The sequence below is a fragment of the Chaetomium tenue genome (genome assembly GCF_020726465.1).
Source record: "Chaetomium tenue strain MPI-SDFR-AT-0079 chromosome Unknown F5144scaffold_6, whole genome shotgun sequence".
Classification (NCBI taxonomy): Eukaryota; Fungi; Ascomycota; class Sordariomycetes; order Sordariales; family Chaetomiaceae; genus Chaetomium; species Chaetomium tenue.
In genome coordinates, this window is record NW_027117334.1 from 850,287 (window position 1) to 872,664 (window position 22,378).

Sequence of the window (22,378 nt, forward strand, 5' to 3'; positions counted from 1 at the left end):
AAGGTCCAAGTCAACTGCTTGTTGACACACGGAACTGGGACAGAAAGGAAAGCGACATTGCGTCCGATCGGTTATCGCGGGGCAATTGCTATCGCCCGGCGACCCTGGCCCGGCGGCCGGGCGTCGGGCGCCGGGGGGCCGAATACAACGAGAGGTTCGGCGCGCTCGAGTTGGGCACACGAGAGTAAGATGCCTGACTGACGCGCAGTAAACCCTCGGGATGACCTCGCAGAAGTGGAGAATTTGTAAAAAGCAACTAGCAGCTTCCATTCCTCTCATTCCGACCCCTTAGCAGCGGCGGGCACACGTCCGGGCAATGCTCCGATGGTGCGCCCGCGGCCGGAAGACCCCCATTTGCGTCCGGCCGAAGGGCTAATGCCACACTTGTAGGCACATTTAAACGTGGATGGCAAATGACCAGTCCAAGTTCCAAAGGGAAGCGGAAATAACTTGAAATGAAACTAAGTCGGGCATCACCAAAGGGGAAGGGACGACCTGCGCTGGCATCGGGTATCTTTGCGGCCAAGATGCAGGAGCGGGGTAGAATCGAGGGGTCAGGGAAGTGCCAGGTGGTCGGCGGCCAAGTCTTCCGATCTCATCCTAGGTACCAGTACCTGGTAATGCTGACCGCCCCAAGCGCAATGCCCCGCTTGAGTAACCCCAATGGTTTTGGGCAGGCGGGCACCACTGGTACCTGGACTTTTTTTCTGGCCGCCCCCCCAACCCGTGAGTGTGGTCCCCGTGTGCAAGCTATTGCCCTGAGTGTTCTGCCCGAGCCAAGGTTCGGAGTCGGTCCTCGTCTTTTTCCCAAGGGAGCTGCATCTCGAGACCAATCCTCGCCCTCATCCACTTCCTTTTCCTCCCTCACTTCACTTGCTGCGAATCCCCCCGCGTACACGCGTTGACTTTCCAGCAATCCTATCCCTTGAGACTTCCCATCCAGGTAAATTGCCCCTCACTTGAGGTCGGAACAGCATCGCCCTCTCTGGTTGATTCTGCCTGCCAATCTCCGTACTCGGCTACCCGCGAACTCGCGCGCACCGCTGGGGAGCTGTTTGAGGACCACGCTGACGGTCTGAGTAGAAATAGCCAACCCGGCAAAAACTGAAGAGAAGAGCAAGGTTGCCCACTTACTAGCAAGATGTCCGCGAAGAGCATCACCGAGGCCGATGGCAAGGCCATCATCAACTACCACCTCACCCGTGCTCCGGTGATCAAGCCCAGCACCCTCCCGCCCCCGACCAAGCACAACGCGCCCCCCAGGCTTGCATCCCTCCACTTCCCCGAGGACAAGGACGTCAACGCCGTGCTGGACCAGGCCGAGATCACATACCCGTGGCTGTTGCACCAGGGCGCCAAGTTCGTCGCCAAGCCAGATCAGCTCATCAAGCGTCGTGGCAAGAGCGGCCTGCTTGCTCTCAACAAGACCTGGCCCGAGGCGAAGGCGTGGGTTGCTGAGCGCGCTGGCAAGGTGCAGAAGGTTGAGCACACAGAGGGCGTTCTCCGGCAATTCCTGGTCGAGCCCTTCGTGCCGCACCCCGACGGCACCGAGTACTACATCAACGTGAGTTGCGCCCTGTCCCGGTGAAATTGTCGAACCCATGGCTAACGCCTCGATAGATCAACTCAGTCCGCGATGTAAGTAAACCGATTTCAGTTCAGCCCGTTCTTGGCGGCAGACGAGATTTGATTCGCGAACGAACCCCCACTTGCGAGTGCAAGCACTTAATTGGGGACGGTATAAAGGATCGCATACCAAAAAGGAGTGGAAGATGAAGATGATGTGGGAGGAAAATGCAACATATGCATGATCCGGCGGGTGTTTCTGAGGCTTTATACTCGGAAATCCCTGTGCAAACGGGCGCATTCTGGACGGGGGTTTTCAACACCCGCTTGGAAAATGCTGCCGAGCCGTCACGGACGAACGGAGGCTAAACCGCATTGTGATGTGGATAACCGGCCCACAAACCCGGAAACGCGCATAACACCGCCAACACTTACAAAACACTCAGTGCTGACAATTGTCTCAGGGCGACTGGATCCTCTTCACCCACGAGGGTGGTGTTGATGTCGGCGATGTCGACGCGAAGGCCGAGAAGCTCCTCATTCCCGTCGACCTTACACAATACCCCTCAAACGAGGAAATCGCTTCCACTCTCCTGAGCAAGGTCCCCAAGGGCGTCCACAACGTCCTGGTTGACTTCAGTCAGTCTTTCTCAAAACCCCTTATTTCATGTATAACCGCTTACCTTTGTACAGTTACCCGCCTCTATGCCGTCTACGTTGACTGCCAGTTCACATACCTTGAAATTAACCCTCTCGTCGTGATCCCGAACGAGGATGCCACCTCCGCGTCGGTTCACTTCCTCGATCTCGCGGCCAAGCTCGATCAAACAGCAGACTTCGAGTGCGGTGTAAAGTGGGCTATCGCAAGGTCCCCGGCGGCTCTGGGTATTACCGCCCCGACGAGCAGCAGCGGCACCGTCAACATTGATGCCGGCCCGCCGATTGAGTTCCCCGCGCCCTTCGGTCGTGAGCTTACCAAGGAGGAGGCTTACATTGCCGAGCTCGATGCTAAGACCGGCGCATCACTCAAGTTGACGGTCCTGAACCCGAACGGCAGGATCTGGACCCTCGTTGCCGGTGGTGGTGCCTCGGTCGTGTACGCCGATGCCATTGCCTCGGCCGGCTTCGCTGACGAGCTGGCCAACTACGGCGAGTACTCCGGTGCTCCCACAGAGTCTCAGACATACCACTATGCACGGACCGTGCTCGACCTCATGCTCCGGGCGCCCATGAACCCCAAGGGCAAGGTCCTGTTCATCGGTGGCGGTATCGCCAACTTCACCAACGTTGCCAGCACATTCAAGGGCGTTATCAAGGCGCTCCGCGAGTATGCCAACACGCTTAACGAGCACAACGTCCAGATTTGGGTGCGCCGTGCCGGCCCCAACTACCAGGAGGGTCTCAAGAACATGAAGGCGGCGACCCAGGAGCTGGGCCTCAACGCCAAGATCTTTGGCCCCGAGATGCACGTCAGCGGCATCGTGCCCCTGGCCCTTATCCCCGGCAAGTGGGAGGAGAGCAAGGCGGAGGAGTTCAAGGCTTAAGGGGGCGGTGGTATCTTGGGGGTGTAGAACTGACGTTATTCACCTGGCCGTCTGATGATTATATACGGCGCATTTTACCCACGGGAAGAGAGATTCCCAATAGAAAGTATAATACAGCAGTTCAGATGCCTACCATGCCGTGCCGTTCTTTCGGGCTGTTTTATGTGTTGCTCTGATCACTTCACGGAATAACAAGCATCCGGGATTGTTGTCTGTTCCCATAATAGTCGACGTTGGAGAGGATACTGTTGAACATACCCAGCGTGGATTGCAACTGGTCATCAGGTGGCTGTCTTCCAAGACCATCAATCTATCCAGGGAGAAGAGGTGTGAATCAAAGGCTTAACATCACATCGTTTATCGCAATCTCCATTCTTGTTTCGAAGAGCTGGAACGGTGTATCTTGTAAAAACCAAAACCGCGAGATACTTTGAAAACAGCGCGGAATTCTTCCACAGACTGAAAGGGATATTACAAGGCATGTATGTACCACAAATGTCCTTCGAGCATCTGTCTATCCAGCAACAACGTATGCCTTTCTCAAAACGCTCCATCGCTCTCCACCATTATATACAACCGCACAAGCAAGCAAGCACGCAGGCAGCCCCGTAGGGCAAACCAAAGAACAAACGCAACAAATGGTATCATATCATAAATGACCATGATGACAGAAACCGCGTGTCAAAACCAAAGACAGCAACAGCAACGAACAACGCACAACACAATCAAACCCAATTCCCCGTCGACGCACCTCTCGTCCATTCCCTTACAGGATATATACAACCCCAGCCATTAAGATAGGTAAGCTAATAACGACCCATCAACCCCGTTCCGCCGCGGACACAGCACCCACCCAAGCTTAGGTAAGCAAGCTTTCCGAGCTTAGAGGGCAGCCAGGACGGCAAAGGCGCCCAGAACGGCAGCGGGCAGGGCGCCAGCAGCAAGACCAGCAGCAGCGTTGTCGCTGGGGGTGGGCGCATCGGTCTCGGTACCATCGGTGCTGGCATCAGACGTCTGGGTGCCGGCGGTGCTGGTGTCGGTGCCGGAGTCGGTGTTGGAGCCAGGGCCTGGTGGGGTGAAATTATCAGTAAGCTGAGGTAATTCAATCAAGTCACACAAGGGGGGGGAGCCATACTGTTGATGTCGTCATCCGCCAGCGGCTTGACGGACAGGTTGGTGATGGTAGAGCCGTCGGGGTTCTTGACGGTGTACTTGACCTTCCAGTCGGTGATCTTGACGAGCTTGCCCTTGGGGGTGGGCTTGACACCCTCGTCGATGATCTCCTGGGCGCCGGGGGGCAGGACGGGGAGGGTGAAGTTGGAGTTGAAGCCCTTGGTGGTGATGAGCTTGGTCTCGCAGGCGGGGGGCTTGCCATTGGAGGTCGAGGCAGGCTTCTGGCCTTGGATCTCGGCGAAGTCAAGCTTGCTGTACTGGTTCTTGAGGGAGACGAAGTCGCTCCTGAGCTTGGCGGAACCGTCGGTCTTCATGTCGACCAGGCCGTAGTTGTTGTCCTCCTGCGTGTACTCGTAGACGACGCCGCCCGAGAAGACGTCGGACATCTTCGAGCTGTAGATGGTGCCGACCTCGGTGAAGACACGCGGGGAGGGGGTGTTGCAGCCGTACTCGGAGAAGAAGACAGGCACGGTGGCGCCCTTGAGGCCGGTGACCAGCTGGTCGTACTTGGCCTTCTCGAAGTTGCTCTCGCCGCACCAGCTGTAGCTGTTGAGGGCGAAGATGTCGCCCATGCTCATATCACCGTCATCGCCATCGAGGGAGCACTGGAAGTAGTTGTACGTGTCGAACAGGATGGAGCGAACATCGGCGGCGGAGTAGCCGACCGGGATGGGGCGCGTAACGTGCTTCTTAACGTAGTTCTTGATGTCGCGAGTGACGGCGCGCATGTAGGGGGGGACGGTGGCGCCGGTATCCTCGTTGTTCAGGACCTCGTTGCCGGAAAAGAAGGCCAGGGTGTTGGGATAGTCCTTGAAGGCTTCAACAACGGCAAAAGTGCGGTTGAGGTAGGCGGCATAGTACGACTCCCAGGGGTTCCAGCTCGTCAGGGAGTCGCCGACAAGGGGCGAGTTGACGTCGACGACCATGTACATGCCGGCGGCGTTGAAAATGCTAGCACACTTGTCGTGGTTCACATCAGGGTTCACATTGTAAACGCGGATGGTGTTGACGCCAAGAATCTGCAGCAGGGCGGCATCACGCATGCAGATATCCGGGTCACTCAGAGGGTCGCGGCCGGCCTTCTTGTCGTAGCCCGCAGAACCGCCCGGCTGATAGGCGACACCAACAACCTGGAAGCGGTTACCGGTCGTGGGGTTGATAAAGTCCCGCCCCTTGACCTCCAATGGCTGCACGGCCGCGACGACGGTCGCGCCAAGCGCGACGAGCGCCGAGTGAAGCTGCATGAGATATTAGCATCGCGATCCAACAATCCAACAAGTTGCAGCACGTATCGGGCGCATGAAAAAAATAGCGAGGGCGGCGCCCCATGGTGGCACATACAAGCATGGCTGAATCAGAGACGATCTGTCAAGGTCGAACAAGGCAATATGCAGAATATGGTGGCGTTGAATTCGAAAATAATAGGGAAGCGGGCGGCGGCAGCAAATGCGCAAAATTAAAGAAACCGAAATGTTATGTCAAAGGAGCGACAAGAATTCAGAAGGAAATGCGCAATGCGATTCCTTCCTCAGATCCAACGAGAGCGAGTGTTCGGAGGATTAAAACGAGAAACGGGCTTGAAGGAAAAGAGGAATTCGAGGAAGGAGAGCTCCCTCATCAGCCAGAAACACGAAGGGCGAAGGGGCGGTCGTCGAGGGAGGTCCCAAAGCGAGCTTAGCGGCGCTACTCGTGCTTGGATACCCCAGAATCGACCAACATGCCTGTTCTGATTGGCGGTGCATGCCAGGGGAAATTGACCCCCAAGAGCCCCACATTCTCCTTCTATCGGTGTTCGTGAAGGCTCTAAACCCGGTTAAGCTAAGCGTACCCAACCGAGAAGGTAAAACCTGTGCATGTGTGGATGCAGGTACCGGCAAACAGCGAGATACGAGGTAAATGGGAGCACTGTTGGCACCCACCTTCTTCAATACGACGGGACGGAAAGGAAGGCATGCCATCAGCAACCCATCAGCAACCCATCAGCAACCCATCAGCAACCCATCAGCAACCCAACAGCGGCGCGGGTAACACGGCAGGTTTGCGTCTCATTGCACGCCAACGAGCAGCAAACCACAAACCGTTGGCGGCAGGCGTTGGCGGCCGTTGCCCCGCACTGCGTAGATCGTTCAGGGTCTTGAGATGAAAAACGGATCGAACTGAGGGAGGAATTATTCCCCCATTCGGCGACCAAGCAAGCCAAGTAATTGTGACTAGCCTCTCAAACACAACCATGTGGATCGTTCCTTGTTTCGATTTTGGCGCCGTCTCAGAACACCACGGCATCGGGAGTGGCTTGCACTTCACGCACGTCACAGAAAGTTCCGAACTTGGGGGAAAGGTGGGGGTGAAGGGGCAGAAAAATGGTAAAGTAGCTATAAGAGAGGAAAATCCCTTAATTGGGAGTGCGTGCCGAAAAAGCGCCGAAAAGGCGGTAAACTTCGGACTTCTTAAATACGGAGAACAGTCCACCAACTGGGAGCGCCCAGACCAATACACTAACCCAAACTCAAGTTTAACGACTCTCGAGATGAGTTGTCATCTTATCTGTTCCATGCTGAGATGAATTGGTTTCGGCGTTTTGAACACCAAGAGTGGCAGCGCAAGTGGCGCAAGGCATTTTCGGAGTTGCCAATTACAGCCGCGTGATGGCGATTGAGATGACAAAGCAGGCAATCCCGTCTCGAACATTCGCTCAACTCATAGTTGACAACAACGTACTACAAATGACCAGGCAACAAATTGATATCGTAACTCTTAACACAGATTTTGGACTATGACTCTCGTACCATAACCGATCCATTTAAATGTCATAGCCTCTTCCACCAAACCCCAACTGTAAATAATGCCAAGGTGTTGAAGCGTCAACCATCACCGCGCTAGAGAACTACAAGAGTTGCGACTCATTGCAGCCTACACCAAGACTTCCACGGCAGCTCATTGAGTCAACGCACGAACTCTCCCCAAGCAAACTCAGTCCCGCATCATCCGAGATAGACAAGAAGTCAACGAGGCCTGAACCTGTTGTCCATCATGGACTCCGCAGAGCCAACCAAAGACTCACCACCCGACTCTATGAGTCTCGAGGCCGACGAGGCCTCTGTAGAGATAACCCTCAAATTCCCTCCCGAGAAGCACACCCAAAAATGGGTCTTCTCCCCAACCGACACCTTCGAGCACCTCCTCCTAACCCTCTCCCTCGAGTTCCCCTCCTACGACTGGTCCAAAGCCAAAGCCCTCCTAGAGAAGCGCCAACCGGGTCTCAAATCCATCTACACCCCCTCGGACGACTCGGCCCTCCCGCTCTCCACGCTCCACCACACCACCCTCCGCCTGCTCGCCCCCCAAACCTCCGCCCTCAGCACCCTCCAAGACCAACGCACCGCCGCCGAGACCTGGCAAGCCAAACGCGCCCTCGCCCGCGCCCGCTACGCCCGCCTCCCCGCCCCGCAACAACGCACCACCGCCTCCTTCACCCACACCTTCCACACGCTGCGCGCCCTCCCGCACCTCCCCAACCCCTCCCGCAGCCTCGCCCTCCTCCAACGCCTCAAAGCCGACCCCGGCATCCGCGCGACCATGCACAAGCACCAATTCTCCGTCGGGCTGCTCACCGAAATGGACCCGGCCAGCGCGACGTCAGCCAGCCACGAGGGGGTGACCCGCATCCTGGGGCTCAACCGCAACCGCGGCGAGGTGGTCGAGCTCCGCCTGCGCACCGACGCGTACGACGGCTGGCGCGACTACCGCACCATCCGCAAGACGCTGTGCCACGAGCTGGCGCACAATGTGCATTCGGAACATGACAAGCATTTTTGGGCGCTGTGTCGCCAGATTGAGGGGGAGGTGGAGAGGGGGGATTGGATGCATGGGGGGAGGGCGGTGGGGGAGGGGGGGTTTGCGCCGGAGAGGGGGGTCGAAGGGGAGGGGGAGGAGGAGGGGATGGTTATGGATCATGGGGGGTGGGAGGGGGGGACGTATGTGCTTGGTGGTGGTGGTGGGAGTGGGAGTGCGGAGGGGTTGACGGCTAGGGAGGTGAGGGCGCGCGCGGCGGAGGCGAGGTGGTCGAATCTGGAGAAGGCGACGCGGCGGGATGGGGAGGGGGCGGATGAGGGGGGTGGGAGGGAGGAGGAGGGGTGACTTAGCTTCGGTTGAACTTTCAGGGGTATTACGATTATTGATTTATTTTGTTTTTAGCTTTTGCTACGAAGCGTTATGAACAAGCCGTTTACAATATAAGGGGAGGGTGTTAATACTCCAGCTTTGGAGTCCTGGAGTCGGCAGCGATAGGTCGAACCAACATGAATTGAGATTTAGTAGCCATATGCCTCGCCGTTTATGACCACCCGGTTGGTTATACAATTCTACCATTTCTGTTCTCAAAATGCGGTAGTGCAATCGACACGGGAGATTCTGGAGACTATTTTGAAACCGGCCGTCCCATAATGCGACCAAAAAGACCACTGGACTAGTCGTTGGTCAGAGATAGGCCAGCCTGGTAATACTTTACGCCAAAGAAACATCCAACTAGCGGCCCTGCGCATATAACATGAGCACATGGGCTGCTGGTGAGCTCTTGAGAACTCCTGGTTCCTAGGGTCATGTTAACTTACCTGTTCCTGTCGTAGAACTCCTGGGTTAGGGACATGTCAATAGTAGGGTCGATTGTATAGAAGTAGAGCAGCAGCTCTTCGACACCCCTACGTGCTATGTGCTTTTCCAACGTGTTGAAGTACTTAACCTTCCTAAACGACCTTGACAAACAGACACACGTGGCCAAAACAGTCGAACTTAGTTTATACACACCCCTGAGTTGCTCTCGGAACTTCTCAGAGCAGCAGAGTCAGACCCCAAGCTAGGTGGATGGGCATGATGCAACCTGCGGCAACACAATTCAACCTAATCCCCGGGCACACCTCGAGAAGTACCCCATATCAAGCAAGCGCACACACCCACTTCACAGCAGCACACCCTCCACAAAACCGATCAAACGCATTTGTCTTCAATTCACCGCCTATCCACCATCACTGGTATCACCACCCACCACGCGCGTCTAATTCTGAGCATCTAACAACCAACCCCCCGAATGAATTCCAATCCTCTAGAGCGAGCCACCACGACCCATCCATCCATCCATCCATGGATCAATCCATTCAACCAAGCGCATACCACCCACCCACCCACCCACCGGGGCCAGTCCTGTCCAGTCCAATCCAGTCCAGTCCAGAAACGCCTATCCACCGCCGCCCTAGACCGCCTGTCTTTGTCTTGTCCCAACCTTGTAGTAGCAGAAAGTAGTAGTAGTATAAAAAAGAGAGTGAGATAAGGAAAATAAGGAGGGAATGCAAAGAGAGTATAAAAAATAAGAACTCCGCGCCGCCGCCAGAATGTGTGCAGTGAGATATGATATGGGTACAGTAGAAAGAGAGAGAGACAAAAAAAAAGAATGTCAGAAGCGATGACCCGCAGCAAAAAAAGGGGTATCTATCGCCTCGATGCCGCCGCCGCGCCTCATCCCGCGCGAGCGAAATTAAGTATTATATAGCAGCAGCCCTGCCGGCTACCGCCGTCTCCGCCTCCATCTGCTCTCACACAGACTCGGGCTCATCACAAACGGGCCCGCCACCAATACTCCCCCCCGAAAAAGAGGCGTTGGACCCTTCCCCGGCGGTGCGCGGGCGCTCCCTCGCCGCCGCCAGGGAGTCCTTCTCCTCCTCGCTCAGCCGCAGGCGGAGCTTCTCGTCGAGCATGCTGACCAGGCGCTCGCTGTACTGGTCCAGCAGGCCGCTGAGGATCGTCTCGCTGACCTTGCCGCTGCCGCCGCTGCTGACATCGCCTTGGCTGCCGCCTCCAGAATCCCCGCGCCGGTCACCGTGTCCGCGATGGCTGGTACTGCTGCCATGTCCGCTCCCCGTGCGGCTCCTGATAGCCCGCTCCCCCAGCGCGGCCGCCGTCAGCCGGAGCTCGGCATCTAGCTGGGCCAGCACATCTCCGTGGATGGAGTCGGCCGATGCCAGCTTCCTGCGGTACGCGCGCAGCTGCCGGCAGGTCTGTTCCGTCGCCATGCTGAGGGTCCCGAAGCCATATCCGTTCCCGCCGCCACTGCCGCCGCCGCCGCCGCCGCCTCCACCACTACCGCGCTGGTTCGAGCTGGAGTTTTTGCGTGACTTGGACGTGGATAGTGGGGTTGCTCCGAGGGCGGGGAGCGACGGGCGGCGGAACATTTTGGAGCGGGTTTTGGGACTTTCGGGCGGAGGGCTGTCGTCGGAGCAGCGGGAGCCGGCGCCGGAAGACGGTCGCCGAGATGGGGTGCGGGCGTGGGTGTCGTCTATTATGATCATGCTGGTGGTGTTGGTAGGAGAGGTCGTTTGCTTTTCGGGGGTGCTGTTGTTGTTATTGTTGTTGTTATTGTTGTTGTTATTGTTGTTGTTATTGTTGTTGTTATTGTTGCTGTTCGGGGTCCGGAGGGACGAGAAGGGAAGCTGAAATTTGGCGGGACGCCGATGTGAGGGACGGGGAGGCGAACGACGTCCTGTACTTGAGCTAGGGGGCCCGGTGGCTGAAGATGGGCGTTGGAATTCGGCTAGTTCCGCTTTGGAAAGAACTCGCCGCAACGGAGGGCGGGTAGAGGCCGGCTGGGGGACCTTTTCTGGCGACGGGTCGCGACTTTGTGATCCGTTGCTTGAGTCGTCGAAGTCGAGGGCCCAGATCATGATTGTGCCGTCTTCGCCCACGCTGACGACCTTACGGCCGGATTCTTCACCGTCGATGAGGACGGCGCCGTTGATGGCCTCGGTATGGCCCCATTCGCGGTCCATGAAACAGCCTGCTTGGGTGTCATAGACTCGCACGGATTTGTCCGTGTTGGAAATGCCGAGAAGGAAAGGGGGGTCATTGGACCCGGACTGACTGTGGGTCAATGACTCTAGCACGACCGAGTCAAGCCCAGATTCGTCGTTGCACTTGAACGTGCCGAGAACCCGCCCGTTACCGAAGTCGTACTGGCACACAGAACGATCCAGCAGAGACACAAACACCGCCTTCTCGTCGGTCGTCACGGCCATTGCGGACGGAGACGCCTTCAAGGAGACCGATTTGAACGGAATGGCTGCCAAGACGTCGGGCTCGCCCTCCTTGCTCACCAAGTCGTGTATTTGGAGAGTCCGGTCGAGGGAGCACGTCAGGACCTTGTCCTCGTTCGGTACCAGGACCTGGACCACCTTGGCGCTGAACTCGAGCGTCTGGAAGTGCTCGAACACCCCGGCAGACGAGCGGTGAAACAGCTGAACGGTCCGGTCTCGCCCGCACGAGGCCACGAGAAATCTCGATTTGCCTTCGTGGACGGTGATGTCCTGGCAGTTAGAAGAGTGTGCCTTTGTTTCCAGCAAACACTCTCCGGTGGAAACCTCAACAATCCGGAGGACGCCTAGTTTGTCTCCGGCTATGAAAAGGGACCCGTCGTTTGTGGCTCTCACCACAACGACTTGATTCGCAGGACCAGACTCGGCGCTTGTGTCCACCTGCTCAATTGGTATGTCAAAAGACGACTTTATGATGCCGCCCAAATTCCAAATGGTCACCCTGCCAAGCCCGGACCACGTAAAGAAACTGGCGTCGAGAGTGTTTGATGCGGATAACGGCTGTACCCCAACAATTGGGTCACCGAGACCCGGGATAGGAATGTGTGATTTCTCGCCCAGGGAGTTGCCGGGCGTGTAGTCCGCACTCCAGATATCGATCGATCGCCTGGTGTCGATGGTGACAAGGTTCTCGGCCAAAAACCCCATGGCAACGAGACCGGCCGCCATTGCCGAAGTGCGGATGGTCGGTTCGGAGCGGCCGCTCAATATATCCTCAAGGCTTATGATGGCAAGCTGACCTTCTTTTCCTCCGACGTGGATATCTTCTCCTCGTCGAGAGACGCAGGTGACGCTGAAATCGACCTCTACCGCCTTCGACAGCTTCATTTGTTTGTTGGTATCATCGAGCAAGCAGACACAGCCCGTTTCGGAGCAGATGATAGCCTTCTCGTCTGATATTGAGAGCGCACAGGAAAACGTTTCGTCCAGCATCGCCCCGAGCAGAATGTTTCTGCCCGGCAACGGCTTCTGAGCCGGCAATGGCGCAGGGGCCGCTCCTTCGTTTGAGAACTTCGTTTTGATGGGCGTTATATCCAACCCTTCCTCAACCCTCCACACCTTGACATGGCGGACACCAAGTGTGATGACATTGTTGCCCATCCACACCATCTCCTTCACGGACGCGGTGCACCTGTTCTGTTGAAACAGCTTCACCGCACCGGTCCGGGAGTCGACCTTCCACAAGTAGAGAAACCCGTCATTTGCTGCCCCTAGCGACGCCAGGTACTTTGTGTCGGGAGACCAAGCCACAGCCTTGACCCCAAAGGTGTGTTCGCTGATGGACACAAGGGGTACGTCGGAAGAGGCATCCTGTAGGTTGAACAAGAGCACACGAGGGGCATAACCCGTCTCGCCCACGGCTAGGTACCGCCCATCTCGGCTGAGGGCCAGGCAAGTCGCCGCCTTGATCCGTTCGCGGCTGGTCCAGGTCTTGGAGGTGGGCGAGTCGGGCCACTCGACATAGAGGGAGTCTCTGGGAGAAGAAGCAGCAGCTCTATTTCTGCTATCGTTGGCTTTTGGTGTAGAGATCGGCGTGGACGAATTGTTCGTGGTGGGGGAGACGCTGAGGAGGGGAACGGCGGTGGGGCGTGCTCGGTAGAAGCGCTGCGCATAGTGCTCGCCAGAGACATCTACCACAACCACGGCGCCGCCGGCGATGTATGCGAAGGACGAGTGGACCGTGTCGAAGCCGGTGGGCGAGCCGCAGGTGGTGCCGACCACGCGCTGCAGGGAGAGGCAGGAGTCGTAGTAGGCTCGGGGTCGAATCGAAGCCCGGGAGGGGCGTGAGACAAACGGGGAGTTGGACGGTGTAGGCTTAGTCCGGTTTGAGGGAGTGGATGCCATCGCTCTTCGCCATGGACTGACTGCTCAGAACAACCCAAAAAGCGGGGACGGAGGGTGAATCGAAGGGGCTGAACGAGGGCGTCGGAGCATATAATCGGCGGGGAAAGAGTCGGTGTGTGACCGTGACGAGGTAGTAGTAGTTAACCGGAGGCAGAAGGAGCGTAGCAAAGGAAAGAAAGAATCGAATCGAGTCTGGAATGTGTGTGTCTCGCGCGAATCTGCTCAAAGGAATGATGGAGGCAGAACGGCGGTTTGAAAGCTACAGGTACAGACGCACAGAATCAGCATCTGCGGGTCAGAAAGCGCCCGATGCATGGCCATGCAGGAGGCGCCGGGTATCTCATAACGATGCAGTCGTTGGGCACGGAAACAACTTTGGAGCTTACAGTGACATGAAGATCGTGCAGCGAGACAAACTCAATTGCCCCGGCGCCGATGTCGATTAGGGTTTAGATTCGGTGCACGACATTTGCGTGGAGGCGTCGCGAAAACGCCGTTGGATCTGGGATGGTGAAGAAAAAACACCAAACCCCCGGTGCCCAGCTGCGATCTCCAGCAAGCCTCGTCCCAGGCCTTTTGTTGGGCCCTGTTCTCCTAGGCTTGTGTTGTGGGTTCAGGCTGGTCGCGCAGGGGAGAGCTTGTGGTAGAAAGTATGGCCCGTGCGTCTCACTATCCAGATTTGCGCCAGCTTGTTTCCCGTTTGGGACGATTATCAGTGGGGCTAGCCAGTTTTCTGGATGCTCAGTGGCTCCGACCGAAAAAACAAGAGGAAACAAAAAAGGAAGATCCGGACAACCTCCCACCACCTGGTCCGTCTGTGTCACACAAGCCACAGTGCATCCCACAATATTGTGTACACTATTCAGTGGAAACACAGCTGCCCAGCTGGAGACAGACACAAATTCGCAGCCACATGGTGGCCCATCGTGGCGAAAGGAGCCAGGTCCGATGCCATTTCCCACACACCAATGTGATGAGCCGCGAGGTTGCATTAGTGCGGGCCGAGCCTGCAGCCAGCGAGATGACACCCCTAACCGAGCAGCTCGAGTACCGGACAAGGAATATCTGTCACTCGGGACCGCACAAGGGGGCTCGGACCACGTTGACAAGCTTTTGGATGTCTTATGGGAGAATCATAACAGATAGAAGGACCGACGAGACGTCGACTTTAGGTAAGGTGGGTTGGTTGCCTCGGTGATACCGAATTGATTGACAGAGGGGCAGCCATTCTCGGCAGAACTCCCTAAGACATGGCGGCCATAGGAGGCACGCACGCTCTCATACATCGTAATCCGTACACCCCCGCTTAATAGTACAATAATACAACATCAACACACAGCTATCAGCGCCGTGGGTTGGTTCTGCGTTCGGGGTGGTTGCGCCCTTCGCCATTTACAAGCCAACCATCCCTCCCCGTGTGTCGTATGTCGTGACGGTTCATCCCATCATCCCACTCGCAAGCCTCCGTTGCGCCTCCCTCCGCTGCGCTTCAGCGCGAGCGGTCTTGTCTTTCTGGTTCGGACCCCGTGGCGTGTTCCAGATGGGGTCGCGGACGATGCCCTCGGCGCGCCACTTCCTGGGCGGTTTCTTGCCCAGCGCCGCCCATTTCGTCCAGACCTGCTTGCCGCGATTGTGCCACCGCTCTTGCCGCTCGACCTCCTTCTCGGGGTCCGACACCCAATTCGACCTGAGGATCCTACGGATCGCCTCGGGCGACACCTCGAATTTTTGCGCCAGCGTCTCGGTCGTGTACTCATCGGGGAACTGTTGGTGCAGCATCCGGATACCGACTAGGGCGTCGGGCGACAGCTTCTTGCGCGGCTTCCAGCCTTCCGGGAACTTTTTTGCCAGGGCCTCCTTCTGGACCCTCCAGGGTTCTTTGGTATTGGGTTCAGCCCAGTTGCCACCCCGAGTATTCGATTCCGGGTTGGGCCGCCTCGGTTTCCTGGCACCTCCCGCCGGTTTGTATCGCTGTTCACGGCCGCCGGAGTCGCCTGTCTTCGACCTGTATGGCTGAGGCCTTGCCGTTGGTCTGGCATAGTCATTCTGGGATAGCTGTTTGAAAGGATCGTTGGCGACCGGTTCGGATGCGTGGGAGTTCGCTAGTGGGTTGTTTTGGACACTCCGCCCTCCACCTCTTCTTTGGAAAGGCTTCGGCGCCTGCCAGGCCCTGTCCCTCGCGCATGACGTGTGCAACGCTCGAGGTGCGGTGGCAAGTATGGAGCTTGTCTGTTGAGTGTGTGCCCGGTTGGGCTGAGTTGAGAGAGCTCGATATTGGGTGGCACGTGGTGTCGTAGTGCGGAGAGGGACGTGGATTTGCGCGATGGTCCTGACGAAAATCTTCAATGCTGTTATCCGGCAGGAGCAATCCATCGTATAAAACCCAAGAAAGCAAAATATATCGATTGGGTAGAGGCTGGCGGGCAAGTTGCTGCAAAGGAAGGAGACGAAATGTAGCCATCTCTGAAAATTTACAGGACCCTGGTCCGGCGAGTGGAGCCATGTGCCGGACCTGTAGACAGACCCACCAACTCGATCCGTTCCCACGGGCCAACGGCTCCCGCCCACACCATTAAACCTTATCTATGTAACCTTGATATGTTCGCACCACAACCCACATACCGAATGTGCAAGTCACTCACTAAGCTCGCCGAGTTGGCCTCGAATCCCAACCCCGAGAATGCTGTTATTTTGATTATCCTAGGGCTGAGAACCGATCAGAGCCTAGTCGTCCACAAGATAGAAACGTCCACAAACACATCCCCGATCTCAGGCTCCATGCCGACGACGACTGTCGATGTGAAGCAAGCAGGCTCCGTGATAATCACAGCCATCGGGCTAAAGAACTCCCACCACAGCTCACTACTTTTGAGCGCTCAGCCTTCTATCGAGTCATCGTGACTGCCCAGGCTGTCTACAATTCACCCGCACATGAGGCTCATTCTACCTTAGCTTATGGACTTGTGAACGACCCGTTTCATTGCCAACGGTGCCGTGTCGCACCCCCGTTGGCTTGGTGGGCGAACACAGCCGTTGAGGTAGGTTAGGCAGGGTAGTAAGAGAACTACGCCGATGATCTATCTGCCTACTGCCGTTCGGTAGGCAGTCCGAGAGGCAGAATCTCCCGGGGGCGGTGTTGGACGTCGCGAGGGGCAGTTTCGGGGTGCATCGTGTGGCTGAGGGTTACAAGACGAGGATCGATGCTGTTACAGAACCTGCGGTGAGCTACCGGGTGGGTGTGGTTCAGGCAGATCCCAGCTTCCTGTGGGGTCGTTGTAAGTTAGAGATCCGAGGAAGAAGGATGTGAAACGTTGGCGAGTTGAGCATTACACACTACTCGGCTCTTGATTCCGACGGGATGTGGGTGAGATTGGGGCCCGGACTCTTGTTACATTTCGACCTGCTGGGATGAAGGTATGCTGCAACAATTTTATTGCGAAACTAGATCGAGCTAATTGATCTGCTCTAAACCGTTGTACAATGCACCATGGCAATGTTTTTGTGTGACCGCGCAACTCCGAAACTGCCCTACGAATCCAGTAATACTTGTCTGCGACAATGCCTCCTGTCGCACACACCCTGAGATCCCAACGCCGCCCATCCGTTCTCTGAACCCAAAACCCAATCAATGTCCCGTCATACCGAAACGTAGTAATAACAAGGTACACCCGCAAGAAAAAAGCAATGGTAAGAAATAAAACAAGAATAGAACCAAGAAACAATGCGTCCCATTGACTAACGTCCGGCTCTTCAAGCATCGTGCATCAACTCGACCGGCGGCCGGGAAGTATGCGCCATGATCGGCTTGCTCGCCGGGGGCGCAATCGGGCTCATATCCTCGGGCTCATCCGTCATGTCATGAATAATAACACACGGCAGGTCCGGGCTCGCGCCCAGCTCCGGGTTCGGTTGGAATACCAGGGTCGAGCTGCGGCTCCGCTGCGGGCCCCGACTGCTCTCGACCGGCGACACCGGCGACCCCATCGCCATAGTGCTGGCCAAATCGGAGCCGTTGGGATTGTTGTGGTGCCTCAGCCGGGCCAGCGCTTCGGCTAGGTCGTCGGCGTGCACCATCTTGTTGGGTGCGTCCTCCATTGTCTGTTCCCATCCGTGCGGCGGGCTCGGCGGGGGGGAGATGAAGAAGAGCTTGCCCGCGTCAGGCAGCGCCAGTTTGTGTGGTTGTGTCGTGAGCGGCGTCGGCTGGCCGAAGTATACACGGCAACGGTCGCCCATAATGGCCTCGCCGTCCCAGATCTCGCGTACTGCAATGGCGTCCTTATCGCTGTAGAACGAGACAATAATGCGGCTGAGAGATTTCAGCGGGGAAAAGGCGTGAATGCGGGCAATTTTCTCGATGAGGTTACGAATCTGCTGGAGATTGTCCGGAGAGAAGATGTCGCGCGATTGGAGGTTGGTGAAGATCAGCGTGTTGCAGGGTGGTGTTGGCTTGATCAGCGGGGGCAGGTTGGCGAGGTCAAGGGTCAGCGTCGATTTGCGCGACCGGGTGCTGCTGCCCGTCGAAGAGCGAGTGGGCGACGGCGGAAGTTGTGGTGACAATTGTTGCTCTTCGGTATGCTGCGCTGCCCGGAAAGGCAGATCTCTCTGTAGTTGTTGCTCCATTGCGGTGGATGTGCGAACGAGCTGGTCGGATTGACAACGGGTGATGTAGATGATGTGCGTGGCGATGGAGCCCCGCTAACGATGTGCTGCGTGGTTGTATTTAACGTATTTATTTCTGAGGTCTCTTTTGTCGACCGTTAGGTAGTGTCTTTGAAGCTTTAGGCTTTGTTGGAGGAGCGGTGTCGAGATGCAGACAATGGAACAAACGGAAGGAGCCCGGTGCGGCGGGATGGATTTATAAGTTGAGTTGGCGGATTGTTCTGCTGCAGCGTTGGATGCATGCAGCAACCCCCGGGTCGATCACGGGCCGTTTTGACAAGCCGCAAAGCCGCCGCTGGTTGGATGAGGAGGCGGAGTTGTCGCTGAGACGGGACCACTTAGCACTGACCTGCTGGGCTCCCTGGAAAGAACGTGGCTTCGACCGAAAAGTTTGCGCGTTCAAGTTGCCTCCCTAATTTGCAAAGCCTCTCTTTCCTGCTTGATCCTGCTGTGCCTGGCCAAGAAGCGGTTGGCTGTGAGATTCTCGATTGTGAAATTCCCCAGCGCTTGTTGCCACTGAACTCGAGCGACGGCAGCCAAGAGCCTCAAGAGGGTTACAAGTGGAGCGATTGCAAGGGTGGATCTCTCGGCAAAATGTCCGTTTGCGACGCTAGAAAAATGGGCGCCCTCCGTTGCTTGATTGGTTGCCCGCTCTTTCCGACTTGCACAGCCTCATTGACCGATCGTTGGGACACAACGAGACGACGGAAACCAGCACTGACAGACAAGCAGCCGACAAAGCAAAGCCATGAGGATCAGGGTCTTCATCCGTCGCCAACTGGTGGCCCCGTCTCAACCTCGCATTCCTGTAACAGCCTCCGCCCAAAACCGCAGTGAGGCTCCCGGGCTGGACCCGAAATTACGGAGCTTATTGTCACTGCCATCCCGAATACGCCATCTCAACAGAATACATTCTTGAGCCTCTTCAGGCGAGCAGGGCACTTTTGTCATGCCTCGGTGTCCACATGTTATGGCACTGCTCAGCCTTCCACGCCGCCACCAATTTCACGGGTCAGACACGGCGAGGCGGCAGAACTCATCAAAGGGGCGCCGGATACCTCGCAAGGAGAGAACCAAAGACCTGCCGAATTAGTTAAGCTTCCGATAAAAAAAAACCCTTTTAGACGGAGATGGGGCAGTTAGGGACCGGCCTTTCACCTGCCTCTTACAACCTGCTCCCGATGCAACGCATGTAACTCCTGATGTACGCCAAGGAAGGTCGACGGAGGAGCATAATAGCCGTCCGTTGACCTGCCCTGCTGTACGCACTAGAGAGAAATAAGGTAATTGATGGCCAAGTTTAACGAACGGATAAGCTTGGAGCTCCCTTATGGTCAGCAACGGCGAAAACGTGGCAGGGAGGCACAGCAGATGTCGAACTCGTGGCACTGAGAGCAACGCCATCGTCAGTCTTGGCGACGAGCAAGTTCGCCCTACAATGCTGCTAGGCCTGTGGAATCAGCTACCCCACGATGATTATCATCTTCCCGACCTGGTGCTCTGTCTCACAAATTGGGTGGCCGATATGATGCCCGGCAGTGCCAACAAACCCAGCCATCTCCGTCTGCGCCGCCTTCTCACCGCAACGGCCATCCACGACACCAAGGAACGATCATCCGCCCGCCGAAATCTGCCAAGGGAGCCCATCTGATAACCCGACGTGACCGCTCGTAACAGGATGACCTGCTAGTCCTCCAAAACCCGAACCCCTCACTTGCGGCTCCACAACTTTTGCACTGCCCGGTAGTCTATTGACGAGGTGAGCGGCCGGAGCAAGGGTCCGATATCATACATCGCCGTCTATCCATGTCTACCTATTGTCCAGCGTACAGTATAATACAGCCCCAACATACAGCGGCAAAACCCCTTCCGGTTACAGAGGCCCATAAGATAGCCAGGTTTTTGAGGGGAGAGGAGGGGAAGGTGAGAGATCCCCTCATCAGCGTCTCACCGGGCGTGGCTGAGCAGACAGCCGGCCGTCGCGGGACGGGCCAGATTTCGTGCCCTTCTTGTTTTGATGTCCGGCCGACCGTTTGCCCATGACAATGCCACCTCCTCTCGACGCCGGAACGGTTGCAGCGGTGAGAAGATGGGATTATCCCAGCCAACCAACCATGGCAGCCACCCGTGACAACCAGCCGTGATAGCCAGTCGAGACGACCAGCCGTGATGAACAGTCGAGACAAGTAGTCGTGACAACTAACTATGACAACCATTGCCCGCAGACCTACCGCCCCAACAACTACCTAATCTCGACCCCTAACCTCCCCACCAACCCCTTAACCACCCTATCATGCATCTCATTCGTCTCCGTGTTCGTCAACGTCTTCTCCAGACTCCGATAATTGATCCGATAACACATACTCCTCCGGCCCGTCTTCGGATGCGTGAACTCATCCACCAGACTCACATCCTCAACACAATCCCCCGCCGCATCCCTCACCACCTCCATCAAATCATTCTCATGCCACTCCACCCCCCCCTCAGCACCAGCACCACCAGCACCACCACCCCCCAACCAAAACGACACATCCTTATAACAAGCCGGATACTTACTAAACGGCACGAACAACCTCAACCCCTCCAACCCGCCCTCCTCCAGCCCCCGAAACTGCGCCAAAAACCTCTCATCCCGCGACCAAAACAGACGAATATCCGGCACCCGAAACAACAACATCGCGATACGCTCCAGGCCAATCCCAAACGCCCAGCCCATCTGGGCCGGCCGGCCCGCGTTGGCGTGCAGCGCCTGCTGCGACACCCCACACCCCAGCACCTCGAGCCAGTCGCCCTGGTAGAACACCTCGAGTTCCCAGGAGGGGGACGTGAAGGGGAAGTAGGCCTCGACCCAGCGCACGCGGAGGGGTTCGTCGTCGGTGGGGTCGGAGGTGGGGTTGGTTGAGGTGGTGGTTGAGGTGGTGGCGGCGGCGGCTTTTTTGGCGCGCGTGAAGATCTCGTTGACCATGAGCTCGAGGGAGCGTTTGAGGTGGGCGGCGACGGCGGCCGCTTCGGCTGGGGTGTGGTGGTCCGCCTGGAGGGGGTTGCGTTCGGGGTGGAAGGGCGGGTTGGGGTCCTCGACTTTCATGTTGTGCTTGGGGAGCTGGTCCAGGTCGGCGAGCACGGCGGCGGCCAGGTCCCCGTTGGGCACCTTGGTGCGGTCCCACACGCGGGCGCCCTCCATCTGGTGGAAGACCGGGTAGTGGCTGCGGTCGACCTCGTCGCGTCGGTAGACGTCGGCGCTGAGCAGGTAGCCGCCGCTCGCGCTCGCCCGGAAGAGCTCCGCCTCGTGCGCGCTAGTGTGGGTGCGTAGGAGGGTGTCCTTGTTGATGTAGTAGGTGTCGGTGCGGGCGCGGCCGGGGTGGTCCGGGGGGAAGCCCAGCGAGTCGAAGTTCTCGTACGTCGAGACGACCGGGTCGAACTCATTGTAGTACTTGTAGGTCGGGCCGGGGAAGACAGATTCGATGATTTTACGTGTGATGGCCACGGGGTGATCTGTTTGGAGGTGTAGTTTTCGCGAGACCAACGAGAGGACGGTGGAGGAGACATTGAACCAGGAATCCGTCGCATATTTTTGGCCGTTGATCTCGACAGTTTTTGGATTCGTCGTCACATTTTCAGGGGAAGTTGCGGCTTCTTTTCACCAGGTCTCTATCAGCAAGACTGATTCACTGGAGGGAAGTGCATGTATATGCTTTTATTCTAACCTGAAGAGTAGGCTGCCCGCCAGCACCGTGTTGACAGACTAGTCAACGGACTGCTTCGTCGAACAAGCAGCGCGATACTGGACCGACTCCTAACGCGAGGCCAAAGGGCACTCGCAATTCCCGGTGCTCCGACCATGTTGAATTTTGGCTTGCGGCTCCTGGAGGCCTGATGGTGGGGAACAGGATCGCTCTTCGAAGGCTCGGTTGAGGTCACTCCGGGAGGCAGCTCGAAAAAGTTGGGTGGGGCATCCCCGCCAAGGACCCGGGATCGGGCATCTGTGCCATTCGCTGCGCCCGTAGGATCTTGATTGGCCAATGGGTCCCAGGGCAAAGGGTTCTTGAGAGGCAGCCAGAGTGTGGAGGTTCTCAGGTACGCCAGCCTCGTACGAGCAATGGACTAGGTTGTCTCCAACAAACACTTAGGGATGAAGAGAAGGAGGCGTCGTTTTTGGCGAACTTTAACGCGAGAATCCCCGGTAAACCCTAACCCTGTATCTAGCGCCGGCCGCTTCCCAGTGAAGAGACGGCGACCCCTGCCCCTGAGATCCATGGGCTTGGCGGGCTTGAAACTGACGTAGCCAGCCTGCACGGTCCAGCTCGAAAAGAAAAACCCTTAGATTTTACTTTGCCGTGGCTGCCGAACCAACTCCGATAGCGTATCTTTGCATCTTACTTTTATCTTCGCGATGAGTTCGTCGAGCTTTTTGGTTGCAGCCAGCGTTGTTTCAATATCATAAGGACTGCCACTCGC

General features: G+C 57.0%; 7 protein-coding genes across 7 annotated transcripts; 2 read left to right on the forward strand and 5 right to left on the reverse strand.

Annotated features, from left to right (window-relative positions):
* Positions 1-1,141: 1,141 nt before the first annotated feature.
* F5144DRAFT_497041 (uncharacterized protein) lies at positions 1,142-3,110 on the forward strand (the record flags this gene model as incomplete). The annotated part of the gene is made up of 4 exons (XM_066786183.1): positions 1,142-1,564; positions 1,621-1,638; positions 2,031-2,205; positions 2,260-3,110. 4 exons carry the CDS (start codon positions 1,142-1,144, stop codon positions 3,108-3,110), a joined length of 1,467 nt encoding a protein of 488 aa, XP_066639513.1.
* Positions 3,111-3,828: 718 nt separating this feature from the next.
* On the reverse strand, positions 3,829-5,736 carry F5144DRAFT_338788 (Glucanosyltransferase-domain-containing protein). The gene is made up of 3 exons (XM_066784207.1): positions 5,625-5,736; positions 4,246-5,521; positions 3,829-4,177 (listed from the first exon to the last, which is right to left on the reverse strand). The coding sequence occupies exons 1-3, from the start codon at positions 5,628-5,630 to the stop codon at positions 3,993-3,995; spliced, it is 1,467 nt and encodes a 488-aa protein (XP_066639514.1). The 5' UTR covers positions 5,631-5,736; the 3' UTR covers positions 3,829-3,992.
* A 1,253-nt stretch (positions 5,737-6,989) lies between these two features.
* Positions 6,990-8,243, forward strand: F5144DRAFT_517256 (WLM domain-containing protein; the record flags this gene model as incomplete). The annotated part of the gene is made up of 1 exon (XM_066786639.1): positions 6,990-8,243. A coding segment is annotated over exon 1 (930 nt), but the record flags the coding sequence as incomplete, so codon positions are not given.
* Positions 8,244-9,868: 1,625 nt separating this feature from the next.
* On the reverse strand, positions 9,869-13,264 carry F5144DRAFT_595071 (uncharacterized protein; the record flags this gene model as incomplete). The annotated part of the gene is made up of 2 exons (XM_066790656.1): positions 9,869-11,800; positions 11,927-13,264. The coding sequence occupies 2 exons, from the start codon at positions 13,262-13,264 to the stop codon at positions 9,869-9,871; spliced, it is 3,270 nt and encodes a 1,089-aa protein (XP_066639516.1).
* Positions 13,265-14,701: 1,437 nt separating this feature from the next.
* F5144DRAFT_550420 (required for respiratory growth protein 9, mitochondrial) lies at positions 14,702-16,098 on the reverse strand (the record flags this gene model as incomplete). Its single annotated transcript, XM_066787635.1, has 4 exons — positions 14,702-15,612; positions 15,793-15,847; positions 15,907-15,970; positions 16,022-16,098. The coding sequence occupies 4 exons, from the start codon at positions 16,096-16,098 to the stop codon at positions 14,702-14,704; spliced, it is 1,107 nt and encodes a 368-aa protein (XP_066639517.1).
* Positions 16,099-16,661: 563 nt separating this feature from the next.
* F5144DRAFT_339150 (Calcipressin-domain-containing protein) lies at positions 16,662-18,023 on the reverse strand. Its single transcript, XM_066784208.1, has one exon. It carries the CDS (start codon positions 17,882-17,884, stop codon positions 17,015-17,017), a length of 870 nt encoding a protein of 289 aa, XP_066639518.1. The 5' UTR covers positions 17,885-18,023; the 3' UTR covers positions 16,662-17,014.
* A 1,846-nt stretch (positions 18,024-19,869) lies between these two features.
* Positions 19,870-22,001, reverse strand: F5144DRAFT_339172 (uncharacterized protein). The gene is made up of 2 exons (XM_066784209.1): positions 21,628-22,001; positions 19,870-21,556 (listed from the first exon to the last, which is right to left on the reverse strand). The coding sequence occupies exons 1-2, from the start codon at positions 21,761-21,763 to the stop codon at positions 20,166-20,168; spliced, it is 1,527 nt and encodes a 508-aa protein (XP_066639519.1). The 5' UTR covers positions 21,764-22,001; the 3' UTR covers positions 19,870-20,165.
* Between the last annotated feature and the right edge of the window lie 377 nt (positions 22,002-22,378).